The sequence below is a fragment of the Rosa chinensis genome, chromosome 7 (assembly GCF_002994745.2).
Source record: "Rosa chinensis cultivar Old Blush chromosome 7, RchiOBHm-V2, whole genome shotgun sequence".
In the NCBI taxonomy this organism is placed as follows: Eukaryota; Viridiplantae; Streptophyta; class Magnoliopsida; order Rosales; family Rosaceae; genus Rosa; species Rosa chinensis.
Window position 1 is genome coordinate 59,317,650 of NC_037094.1, and position 13,463 is coordinate 59,331,112.

The following is a 13,463-nucleotide window of genomic DNA, read 5'->3' on the forward strand; positions in this document are numbered from 1 at the left end:
GCAATCATGGTGTTTATGACCTCTAGCCATACTACAAAATAAATAATTATGTCTATCAGGTAAAGTTGAAAAAATAGATACCAAAGCAGCTACAATTGTTCATACAGAGACTCAAGTGTGACTATGCTAAAAAGTAAAAAAAAAAAAGACTTTAGTGTGAAAGAGAGATGTCAAGTCTGGGATGAGCCAACTAAAATGGTGTCAGGCATGAAGTCAATTTTTCCAGACAAACCAAAATGACAACCTTTTGTAAGCTGCATTTGGGATTTCAACCAAACCAAAAGAAAAGACAGCAGAATCGAACCAAAAAAAAAAAAAATCTGATCCAATCATATTTTTTTAGGTACCAAATATGTCTGCATTTAGGCTAATCCGATATGTATAATATCTGTTTCTAAATGCTTTAATTTCCTCTCATATGCATTCTGACTATTATAGCTGCATAGCTAGTATAATATAGTAGTGTAGTAGTGAGTTACACTTATAAATCATGACTAGACTTACTGTGGGTTCATTGCCAAGTTTTAGAGTGAAAGACAACGAAAATATAGTGTTTTTCAGTTTATTCATGTATATTGCTTGATGAGAAAAATAATTGCAGCTTTTTGCAGCTGATCTTATCATCTTTTCTTCAAAAAATGTTAAGCACCTTTGAAGTCCTAGCTAGTCTCCTAGATATAGTTTGGTGCGCGTATATGGTATCGATCAGTTTTGTAATGTAAACTCAATCCCTCATTCCCTTTTTTTTTCTTTCTTCCAACCAAAAGTAAGAATTTTATTGCACAAAGTCAAAAACTGTACAAGACAGAACAGAAGAAAAATAAAAAAAACTATTAGCAAAAGGGCAGCTCAAGAACATGCAAACTCCAGTAGGACACCCGCACAAGACATTAGCAACCAAGCACCATAAGATGAAAAGTGATGCAGCAGCATAATGTGAAAATTTTGCAGCAGCGAAAGAAGGGAACAACAGCAGCAACAAAAGAAGAATAAATTACTATTGTTGTACGAAGGTAAAATAGAAATCCATTTTCAAGTTCTCAATCAGAATTTATCACTTTTTCAAGTGCAAATGCAATGCTAAAAAGGCTCAAGTCTAAACATTGTCACGGCTCAATTGTAATCAATATAAAAAACTCAAGTCATCAACTACATTCAAGAATATGAGTTAAATCATCCAAACAAATAAAATAAGCTCAACTCTCTCATAAGCAAATTGAATTCTGAGCAAAACAAAAGTTAAACAAAACAATACCCATGAATCAAAAGAAAATATCAACAAGTGAACCAGAAATTCAGACCCTAAACTAAGAAATTAAACTACTGAAAGAACTCGTGCAAGGAAATTTAAACCAAGAAGTGCGGGATACATTCAAAGTCGGCGGGTGAGAGCGAAGGAAATAACGATGACCCACGAAGTCTAAGATGGAGATATTGTTAGGTTTGAGACTGCGCTTCTTTTCCCTCAACTCGGTGCCGAGTCAGTCGTCTATAGTGATGCTCTGGAGTCCAATCGGTGCCGAGTCTGGACGAATTCCTCAGTTGGGAACGATCTTGGAGCAACTCTCATTGACGCGGAGATAATCGGGGTTTTGCTGGGTATGAGTTTTGGGTGTGAAATTTGCTGGGTATACGTTTTGTTGGGTGCGAGTTTGGTTAAGGGCATTGTTGGAAAAGTAGTTCCGTACAATTATAAATTTTATTTTTTTATTGGGTATAAAAAGTTTGCTGGGTCTACATAGAAATTTGCTGGGTCTATTTAGAAAGAACCAAACTCTTTCTCCCAAACTCTTGCTCCTAAAACTAAAGTCCTAAACACATTGTCCTAGCCCACTACTTCTAAAGCTTCCGCACCAAATTACAACAGTGGTATCAAAGCCACAAATTCTAACACTTGCTCTTCTTACCGATTTGTCCATCGTCATTTCTCAAATCTAAACCACTGCATCCATAGCCCCTTACTCCAATGAAGGCATCGTCATCATCCTCATCGCTTCCATCGGGGCCACCATCCTCACAGCCACCAGAGTTCCCTGACTACACGTACGACGTGTTCTTGAGCTTCAGAGGTGAAGACACACGGAGGACCTTCACCGACCACCTCTACGCGGCACTAGTTCGTGCCGGAGTCAGGACGTTTAGGGATACCGAGGGACTAAGAAGGGGAGAAAACATAGCGGAGGATTTGGTGGAGATAATCCAAGGGTGTAGGATCTCACTCATCGTCTTCTCAGAAAAGTACGCGGATTCGAGTTGGTGTCTCGAGGAGCTGCTGTAGATCATGGAGTGTAGAAAAACACAAAGGCAACGGGTTTTCCCAATATTCTATCATGTCGATCCTTCACATGTCAGAAACCAGACCGGTAGCTTTGCTCATGCGTTTGAGAAACATGAAGCTAGAGATGAGATAGCTAGGTGGAGAGCTGCTCTTAGAGGAGTGGCGGATTTGGCTGGCTTGGATATTGCTCTTAGACTCATGGCATTCAAAATGTCTTGAGATTGACTTTGCAAAGCTAGACAAAGTTCATTAGTATTCTCCATAATTTCTTCCATGAGATGTAAGTTGAAGACAAATTGATACGATGTCATTGACTCATAAGCTGAATCTGCATCTCCTGCTTGAGGACTCTTCCCTTCCTCAATTATGTTCAAAAGAACCTGACAAGTTGGGCTAAATCTTTGTCTCAAACTAGAAATAGATCTGAAGTGCGAACTCCAACGAGTATCTCCAGCACGCTGCAAGGTTCCAATTTGGTTAAGTCCTCTTCCGGTCTCAAGTTCATCAATTGAAGTCAAATATGCAATCTCTTCTGCTTGAGCACTTTGAAATTCATCATTACGCTTGCATGAAGCACCGAGAATATTGACAATAAAAGTCAATTTAGTAAAAAACTTTTGGATAGGAATAACTTCTCTCGATGCTGCTACTAAAGCCAATTGCAATCTATGTGCTAAACAATGAACATAGTATGCATACGGACAATCCTTCAAAATCAAAGCTTGTAGCCCATTCCACTCACCTCGCATATTACTTGCACCATCGTGTCCTTGGCCTCGAATATTTTGGATATCTAAATTGTGATTTGATAAGACTGAATATATTGCCTTTTGCAATGTTGATGTCTTGGTGTCTGACACATGAACAAGTCCAAAAAAATGCTCCCGAATAAAACCATCTTTGTCAACAAATCTCAATACTATAGCCATTTGCTCTTTCTTTGACTCATCACGAGCTTCATCAACAATTATGCAAAATTTTGAATTATCAATTTCTTCCCGAATGGCCTTTTTTACTCTTACTGAAAATGCTTGTAACATTTGTTTTTGAATCTTTGGCAATGTGTAAGAAGCATTTCTTGGAGCATTCTGTAATATAACTTCAGCAACTTTTTCATTATATGAAGCCAACAATTCTAAGAGTTTCACAAAATTACCAGGATTGATTGAATCAACGCTTTCATCATGACCTTTAAAAGCACAACCTTGAAATGCAAGCCATCGAACTGCTTCAATTGAAGTTTTGACTCGTAGACGGTTGTCTGCAATTTGTTTTGAAGTATAATTTTCAACAGCATTTTGTATATGCTGGGGTTGCTTCATCAAGTCGTCACAGGCTCTTACAGCATTCTTATGAAAAGAGTCAGAATCTTTACCCATATGACTTAGAAAAGCACAACCCTTTCCATCTCTTACCTTCTTCCAACTTTGAAATCCCTGAATAGTGAAAGCTTTGTGGCCATAATGGCCCGTGGGCTTATTAAAAAGAAAACACGGTAGACAAAAAGCTTTATCTTCAGTCGGAGAATATTCTAACCATGAAGAAAATAGTGCAAACCATGAAGATTAAAAGCTACGGTTGCGCTTTCCTTTTGGTGGATATGATGAAAGTAAAGGCTGGTATGGACCAAGTTTAATATAAGCATGTCGGACTTCATCTTGTAGATTAGGATGATATTCCCAAATTTGCGAACGTTTTCCCGGATCACGTTCTAGTGAATCAATCTAAATTTCATTGATTTCAGTTCTTGAAAATTTAGCACGATTTTCAACCTCTTGAGTCTCAACATCAGACTGTGGTAAGGTAGCACTAGATTCGGCGTTTTCGGGTGTTTTTCTTTTAGTAAACCATTTATCAAGTGTCTTCTGTGTGGATGACTTTTTCATCTACAAATCAAAAAAAAAAATTGCATATTAACAATGGGTATTCAAATAAAATCAATCGAACAGAAGCATAAAAAAAAATGGAAAAAAATATAATACTGCGCAAAAAAAAAAAAGAAGAAAAAAAAAGAAAAAGGGTATCGCACCTTTCACAATTCGGTTGCTGCTAATTAGAGAGAGAGAATGTAGACAGAGGGATTTTTTTCGATGACAGTAGAAAAGGATTTTTTTAGAATCCTAATCATACATGAATACTTGTTTATTAATATATTGACTTTCTTCTCTTATTTTATTAGTTCTTTATAGATTATTATTATTGTTTTTATTTGTTTAAATATGACAATCACGTGGGTGGGTTTGGAGAGTGGGAGGGTTAGTAACTTAATATATTATATATTTATGTACAAGTTGGGGGGGGGGTCCAGTTGCTGAAACACATACATATATAACACATACATATATAATTAAACTAAGGAATAATAATATATACCTACATGTATCTGCCGAAAAGCCAGACCCGTCAGACCGAATGACGGGTCCCCCCTGGATATTGCTGATAGGTAATACTCTTCTTTTTTCCTTATATATATATATATATTTTACTTCCTATCGTTTCAGTTTGGTCCTTCTTTTCTCCTTTAAACTTTAGTCAATGTGGTGATTTCTTTCTAGTTCTTAGTTCTGCTCCTGAATCTAATTGGTAGAGATAAGATAGCTAGGTGGAGAGTATATATGTATATATATATATATATATATATATATATTTTACTTCCTATCTTTTCAGTTTGGTCCTTCTTTTCTCCTATAAACTTTAGTCAATGTGGTGATTTCTTTATACTTCTTCTGAATCTAATTGACAGGCATGAAGCAGAGTTTATCAATAGCATTGTTGACGAGATATATATGCAGACAGCTGACCACCCCATACTTGAATTTAGCTGTCTATCCAGTTGGAATAGATTCTCGTGTTAAAGATATTGGTGAATATTTACGTGTTAGATTAGATAATGCTGTTTGCATGGTTGGAATTTGGGGTATGGGTGGAATCGGCAAAACAACAGTTGCCAAAGCCATCTATAACAAATTTTATCATGACTTTGACAGTAGAAGTTTCCTAGCAGATCTTAGGGAAACAGCAAAGGACTCAAGTGGTAAGATTGCACTGCAAGAAAGACTTCTTTCTGATGTCTTAAAACCAACCAAGATAGAGGTAGGTGATGTTTCCAAAGGCATCAATGTGATCAAAGAACGACTTGGAAGCAAAAAGGTACTTGTCATCGTTGACAATGTCGATCGTGTGGAACAATTGACTGCATTGGCAATAAGCCGTGATTCCTTTGGTCTGGGAAGTATAATTATTATAACAACAAGAGATCGACATTTGTTACAACTAGTGAAAGTGGATAAAATACATCTGACACAAGAAATGAATGAAGAAGAAGTTCTTGAGCTATTTAGTTGGCATGCCTTTCAAAATTATTCTCCTAATGAAGACTATATCGAACTCTCAAGAAGAGTGGTTACTTACTGTGGAGGTTTACCACTGGCTCTTGAAATTTTAGGGTCTTTCCTCTTTGGAAGGAGCATGGGAGATTGGAATAGCACACTGAAGAAATTGGAAAAAATTCCTGATGGCACAATTCAGTCAAAGCTCAGAATAAGCTTTGACACACTTAAGGAGAGCCAGAGGCACATATTCCTCCACATATGTTGTTTCTTCATTGGAATGGACAAAAACCATGTCATAAAAATACTCAAGGGCTGTGGTTTTTCTCCAGAAATAGAAATCAGTGTCCTCTCTGAACGTTGCCTCGTAACTGTTAATGAAAAAGACAAGCTAATGATGCATGATTTGCTTTGAGACTGAAAGCAAGCATGAAGAAAATGAAGAGTAGAGAGAACAAACAGATTTCTGTTATTGATTTTTGGACGTAATGAATTTATTACAGCTGTGTAGGTATTTATAGTAAGAGAGATAGCTAATCTAACATACAGAAATGTGACACTTGTCACTTATCTGGAAAATAGCTAACAACCATTCTAACTAACTGTTCTTACTGCCTAAGCTACTTTATTTACACTAACACCCCCCTTCAGCTGGATGGGTGGTGAAACAACCATCAAGCTGCTGCACAAGTATGAATGTTGAGGAGAGCAGAGGCCTTTAGTGAAAAGATCTGCAGGTTGTTCTTGAGTGGAGACAAACTGAAGTGTGATAGAACCATCCTTGACTTTATCTCTAGTAAAGTGAATATCAACTTCAACGTGTTTCATCTTGGAATGATGTACTGGATTAGAAGCTAGTGCTAAGGCAGATATATTGTCACAATGCAATGTAGGTACTTGAGAAAGAGGAATTTGTAAATCAGTAAGTAAGTGTTTGAGCCATTGTAATTCTGATGTTGTGTCAGCCATGCTTCGATACTTAGCCTCAGTAGAAGACCTGGAGACAGCAGTTTGTTTCTTACTGCACCATGAAACTGGAGAATTATTAAGGAGAATAACAAATCCAGTTGTGGATTTTCTATCATTTGGATCCCCTGCCTAATCAGCATCACAATAGGCTTGTAGACACATAGGCACAGTCGATGATTGTTTTCTGAACAAAATGCCATGATTCATAGTACCTTTGACATATCTAAGTATACGTTTAGCAGCATTGAGATGAACATCTGTAGGATTGTGTAAGAATTGACACACAGTATTGACACTATATGCAATGTCAGGTCGTGTAAAGGTCAAGTATTGCAAGCAACCAACTAAACTTCTGAAATGAGGAATATCACTAGAAGATAAAGGTGTACCAGCATCTTTGAGCAATTTGACTCCAGATTGGCAGGGTGTAAGATGAGAATGACATGCATCCATTCCTGCCTTGTGCAACAAGTCTTTAGCATATTTATGTTGAGAAAGAAAGAGACCCTCCGCAACATATTGAATTTCTAAACCAAGAAAGAAGTATAAATCCCCCAAGTCTTTCATATCAAATTCTTGTTGTAGAGCTGCTTTGACCTCTGAGATTAATTGTTCATTGTCTCCAGTAATTATAATATCATCAACATAAAGTAAGAGATAAACCTTTGAGAGAAGTGATGTTTTAATGAACAAGGATGGATCAGCATGGGATGATTTGAATCCAATGGATGGCAAGAAAGCAGTAAACCTCTCATTCCATGCCCTTGGTGCTTGCTTTAATCCATAGAGTGATTTCTGTAATTTGCAAACATGTGAAGGAAATTCAGAACTTTCAAAACCACCAGGCTGAGACATATACACTTCTTCATTAAGTTGGCCATGTAAAAATGCATTTTTAACATCCATTTGATGTAACCTCCAACCATGATGAGCAGCCAAATTGAGAAGTAGCCTAACAGTTGTATGTCTAATCACTGGAGAAAAAGTTTCTTCATAGTCGACACCATATTCTTGACTAAACCCCCTTGCAACTAATCTGGCCTTGTGCCTAGATATAGATCCATCAGTATTTCTCTTTAGTTTGAAAATCCATTTGCATGATACTAAGTTTTTATGAGGAGGTAAGGGCACAAGAGTCCAAGTTTGTTGTTGTTGCAGTGCATCAAACTCTTCCTGCATGGCTTGCTTCCATTGGGGTATGGTCAGGGCTACTTTATAGCTGATGGGTTCAGTCTGAGATGCATCTGCATAATCTGTAGAATCAGAAGACATGATAGACAGAAAACATTTTTTCTTGGAGATGGCTCTTTTCCCCCTTGTGAGCATATGGTGATCATTGTGAAGAGGATTAGTTAGGCTTGCTACTGGATGTAAAACATTAGCCTCTGAAACTTGAGATTGAGACCTAGAGGGACTACGCTCTAACACAACTGATATGCTGCCTGCACCAGGTTGAGTAGTAATAGCTAGTGATCCATCAGCTTCATCAAAGTGAACACATGTATTGGAAGTTGGACTAAAGGCAGGAACTTGAGTTGAATTGGCTGATGTATGTGTGGCAGGTGAATGAGACTGTGTATCACTAGTGGAAGTAGCAGTTGAGGCATTGTGATGTTGATGGTGATGTTGATCTTGGATCTGTGACTCAGTTGGTAAATTAAGAATATTAATATTCTGAGTTTGAGGAACAGAGGACTGACCTGGATTGACTGATGTAGGTGTGACAGGTGCAGGCATCTGATACTGTGTGATAGACTGAGTTTGAGTAAAGCAAGGTGTTGTAGGTGTACTTGAATATGAGTGAGTGACCATGGGAGTAGACTGAAGAGGCCTACAGACTGTAGCATATGGAAAAGTCTCTTCATCAAACAGTACATGTCGAGAGATTATATACTTTTTGGTATGCATATTATAGCAAATGTACCCTTTGTATCCTGATGCAAAACCCAGAAAAATGCATTTGACTGTTTTTGGTTGGAATTTATCTGATCTGGCAGTAAGTAGGGGATAACATGCACATCCAAATACTCTGAGTATGTCAAGAGAGGGCTGAGATTTATATAATTTCTCAAAGGGAGATTGCATGTGAAGCACTGGTGTTGGCATCCGATTGATGAGGTATGCACTTAGAGCACAGGCATGGTACCAAAATTGATTTGGAAGTGATGCAGTCTGTAATAAAGTGACAGCAGTTTCTCTCAAATGTCTATTCTTTCTTTCTGAGATCCCATTTTGTTCAGGGGTATAAGGACATGAGAGCTGATGATTTATTCCTTTTTGATTGAGAAACTTTTTGAAGGCATTGTTAACATACCCACCTCCACCATCTGAACTAAATGTTTTAATATGCAGAGAGAATTGAGTATCCACAAAGGCATAGAAGGATTGAAAGTAAGAAAACACTTCATTCTTTTGCTTCATTGGAAACATCCAAGTATACCTTGTACAATCATCAATGAAGAGTACAAAATACCTATATCCATCAATTGACAAACAAGGAGAAGGCCCCCATACATCTGAATGAACAAGTTCAAAAGGAGCTACACTTCTGCTTTGTGACTCTGAAAAAGGTAATTTCTTAAACTTGCCTAAAAGACACCCTTCACACATTGAGGTTCCTGACTCAGTTTTGAAGGAAATATTACACTTATTTAACATTTTATTTACTATATCAGCAGCTGGATGCCCAAACCTTTGATGCCAAATGGACTGTTTGATACACTTTCCCAGAAAAGCAGTAGCTGAAGCATTACCAGAAATAGTAGTAGTGGCTGAATCATTACCAGGAACAGTAGAAGTTTTGAGTGATGGCAGGTCAAAAGGAATGGGATACAACCCTTGCTTACTCAGTCCTTTGTACAGTATCCTGCCCAGCACCTTGTCCTGAATCACACACATGAATTCATCAAACCAGACTGAGCAATTATTGTCTTTACATAATTGATAAATTGACAAAAGATGAGCAGCTAGCTCAGGTATGAGTAACACATTTTGCAACTTTAAAAATCCCAGCATAGCATTACCAATATGAGAAATATTCATTTGTTTACCATTACCAAATTGAACAGTGTCAGCATGTGGGTATGGAGCAATGTTGTTGAGCAGTTGGACTTCATTGGTCATGTGGTTAGTAGCACCTGTATCAGCTAACCAGTACTGAGGTGCTTGAGTAGCTGCTGCCATCATTGCATTCATTGCATTACCAGCCAACATGCCATTGCCTCCATTGGTTTGAAACTGAGCTGGTTGAGCCTGTTGCTGTTGTTGATTGGGAAAAGCAGCTTGTTGTTGATTTGGAAATCCAATGATGTGATAACACCTCTCAGCTGTGTGATTGAATCTGCCACACACTTGGCAGCCACCATTGACATTTTGTTGCTGGTTTATTAGAGTTGGAAAAATATTTGATAGTGACCTGCAAGTTCTGGCTCCATGCCCATTTCTGCCACATAGTTGACATGAAATTCCACCAGCATTGTTTCTGTAGTTGTTGAATCCCAGATTGATGGGTGGTCCAGCATTATTTCCAGCATTGGGGTTGAAACCATTGATGAGACCAATGTTTCCTGCATTCCCCCTTGGTCCAAAGTTGTTTCTGCCAGTATTAAACCTTGTGAGCCTCTGCCAGCATAAAAGCCTCCCATGTTGATGTTTGGATCAAAAGTATTAAAGGGATTGAACGAGTTGAAGCCATATGGCATGGCTGGAATTGGAATGTATGGTGTCTGAGATGAGACAGGTGTAAAACCAAGAGGAATAGCAGGAGATGGTGCACTGGAGGATGCGGCTGTAAAACTAGGAGGAATAATAAGAGATGGTGCACTGGAAGATGCAGCTGGAGTAACAGAATAGCTAGTGCTAGCAGAAGAGCTAGCTTGAGATTGTTTTGATGTAGATGAGTTAGCAGTAGCCATCATTGCAGAGAGAGAAGTTGATGAAATAGCATATGATTCATTTTCTATGTCAATTTCTGCAGCTTTGAGTAAAGTCTTTAATTCTCCCACAGAACAGCTAACAAACTGAGCTCTTATGACTGTTTTGATTGCAGCATACTCAGATGGAAGCCCCCTCAACACAGTAACAACTATATCTTCATCATCTAGAAACACACCAACTGTTTCCAAAGCATCTCTAGCTGCCTTAATCTTGTCAAGGTAAGTCTCAATACTATCATTTCCTTTCTTTAGATTATGTAGATTAGACTTGAGTTGTAAGATATTCTGCCTATTTGGAGCTGCAAACTTATTCTTGAGGTTTGTCCACATTTCTTGAGCAGAGCGACTACCAACAGCACAGGACATGGCAATAGGACTCAAGGTTTGACCAATCATATTTACAATGCTTTGATCCTGAGTTTTCCAAGCTACATATTCACTTGATATAGATCTATTAGAGCCATCAGAGGATGTGACATCCTGAGCAGGACAAGGTGTAGTACCATCAACAAATCCATACAGATTCTGACCTTTCAAGAATGATTCAAGTCTAAACAACCAGGTAGGGTAATTAGACTCATCAAGAAGAATATTTGGTAGGTAAACTGTGGTCTGAGTAACAGTAGTGGTAGCCATGAGTAGATCTAGAGAGTATGAGTAAACTTGCAGGAAAATTCACAATAAATTCTGAGTTGAGTTGAAAATTCTTCAAGAAACTGAATCTTGTAGTACTATCAAAGTAATCTGAGGCAAGAATGAGAGTAACAGTAACTAAGCTTGAGCTGATTCTTCAATTTCCCAAAAAAAAAAAAAAACTAGGGTTTCTGAGTATGAATCACAACTTTTTCCTCTACAATTGCTCTATATGTAAATCCAAGTCTTCGACGATGATATTAACAACAAATCTCAACGAATTTGTACTGCTAGATCTGAAAAATTTGATGAACAGCTTTACTTATCTTGTATGATTTGCAGAGATGAAGTAGAAATCAATACTGGAAAAGCTTCAACAATGAAGAACTGAGCTGCTAGAGAGGATGACTGAGCTTTGTGCATGAGGTCACCGATCAACCTGAGCTCTTGATACCATGAAAGCAAGCATGAAGAAAATGAAGAGTAGAGAGAACAAACAGATTTCTGTTATTGATTTTTGGACGTAATGAATTTATTACAGCTGTGTAGGTATTTATAGTAAGAGAGATAGCTAATCTAACGTACAGAAATGTGACACTTGTCACTTATCTGGAAAATAGCTAACAACCATTCTAACTAACTGTTCTTACTGCCTAAGCTACTTTATTTACACTAACAGAGACATGGGCAGAGAAATTGTTCGTGAAGAATCCCCGAACCACCCTGAAAGACGTAGTAGCTAGATTGTGGAGTCAGGAAGATGTAATAGAAGTTATGAAAGATAAATCTGTAAGTACTCCCAGCCCAATCAAGACAAGCATGGGCATCCTATTCCTATCTCTAATGCTAATTAATAGTGAAAAAGTAGTGCTTAATTACGCAAAGCCATCCTATCTCTAATTCTAATAGTACTGCTTCATTAATTTCATATTCTAGTGTCCGTAATCCAGTCATTTCATTGTGACATTGTGGTAGTAAGAAAGTTAAAATGCATTCATGACTCTTCCGCACGCCTGTGGATAAATCATATTCTGATATTCTCACATGCGAATAATCCTTTTTTTAATTAATTTAGTGCCTTCTGTTAACAGGGAACTGAAGAGACTGAAGGACTTGCTCTAAATTCACGAAGATATGACAACTTGAGATTCAGTACAAAAGCATTTAGAAACATGAGGGAACTGAAATTGCTCCAACTCAAGTATGTAGGACTCACTGGAGACTGCATCAAGCTTCCCAAGAAGTTAAGATGGCTCTGCTTGCGAGGTTTCCGTTGGCCTGTCATACGAAATGAGGTTCTTAATAAACCATACTTGGTTTCTATCGACCTGCGGTACAGCAATGTTACACGAATTTGGGAGCATGTCAGGGTATATTTAGAAACTTTCAAACATCTTCCCTCTGGTTTACTACGTTACATCACGCTCTGCTTTTCTTCTTTGTGGATTTTTGATTTTTTTTCCTTGTTCTTCTTTTGGTGTTGTCTAACAGCGGCTTTGGAATTTGGAGATACTTAATCTCAGTCATTCACCCGACTTAAGACAATCACCAAACTTTTCAGGACTCCGAAATCTACAGTATTTGATCCTTAAATACTGTGTGAATTTGCGAGAGATTGGCATGTCCATTGTATTTGTTTCTCAACTTGCCTTGCTAAATCTTAAAGGCTGCACTAAGCTCAAGGACCTTTCGGAGTATTTTTATATGTTGCGTTCTGTTAGGACTCTTGTTCTTTCTGGCTGTTCGAAATTTGAGAAATTGAGCAAGCATATAGGAAAAATGGATTCTTTGAGAACTCTTGTTATAAGTGGCACAGCCATAAGTGAAGTACCATCCTCTATAGATAAGATGAGGAACTAAAACGATTTATCTCGACAAGGCCTGAAGGGACTAAAACGATTTACCCAGGACGAGACATCAGGACCTAGCGAGGATGAGACATCACGACCCAAAAGTGAAGTACCATCCTCTGTAGATAACTTGTCGACCCTGGACTTTTCATCTCGACAAGGTCTGAGTGGACTAAAACGACGTTTCCCAGAAGAGACATCAGGACCTAGCGAGGATGAGGATCACAACTTGGGGTGCGTTTGAGGAGCTTGTAAGCTTCTTAAATTATAAGGAATGGACAAGCTGGTGTTTGGTAAAGTTGAAAACACTTGCTTTTTTAGAGCCATAAGTGTGTCTATAAAGCATTAGTTTTGTAATAATTAGATAATAACAGGCTGTATGTTGAGACATTAAGCTTTGATTTGAGATCTGTACTCTCTTTAAATTTGATTGTGTCCTAAAATAAATGCAACATTAATCATAAAATAA

The 13,463-nt window shown here is 37.9% G+C and overlaps 3 protein-coding genes across 3 annotated transcripts; 2 read left to right on the forward strand and 1 right to left on the reverse strand.

The window, feature by feature from the left end:
* The first annotated feature begins 1,966 nt into the window (after positions 1-1,966).
* On the forward strand, positions 1,967-2,278 carry LOC112178284 (toll/interleukin-1 receptor-like protein). The gene has a single exon (XM_024316447.1). The coding sequence runs from the start codon at positions 1,967-1,969 to the stop codon at positions 2,276-2,278; it is 312 nt and encodes a 103-aa protein (XP_024172215.1).
* A 95-nt stretch (positions 2,279-2,373) lies between these two features.
* On the reverse strand, positions 2,374-3,657 carry LOC112178285 (zinc finger MYM-type protein 1-like). Its single transcript, XM_024316448.1, has one exon. It carries the CDS (start codon positions 3,655-3,657, stop codon positions 2,374-2,376), a length of 1,284 nt encoding a protein of 427 aa, XP_024172216.1.
* Positions 3,658-5,023: 1,366 nt separating this feature from the next.
* Positions 5,024-6,022, forward strand: LOC112175880 (disease resistance protein RUN1-like). Its single transcript, XM_024313625.2, has one exon. The coding sequence runs from the start codon at positions 5,024-5,026 to the stop codon at positions 6,020-6,022; it is 999 nt and encodes a 332-aa protein (XP_024169393.2).
* The last annotated feature ends 7,441 nt before the right edge of the window (positions 6,023-13,463 follow it).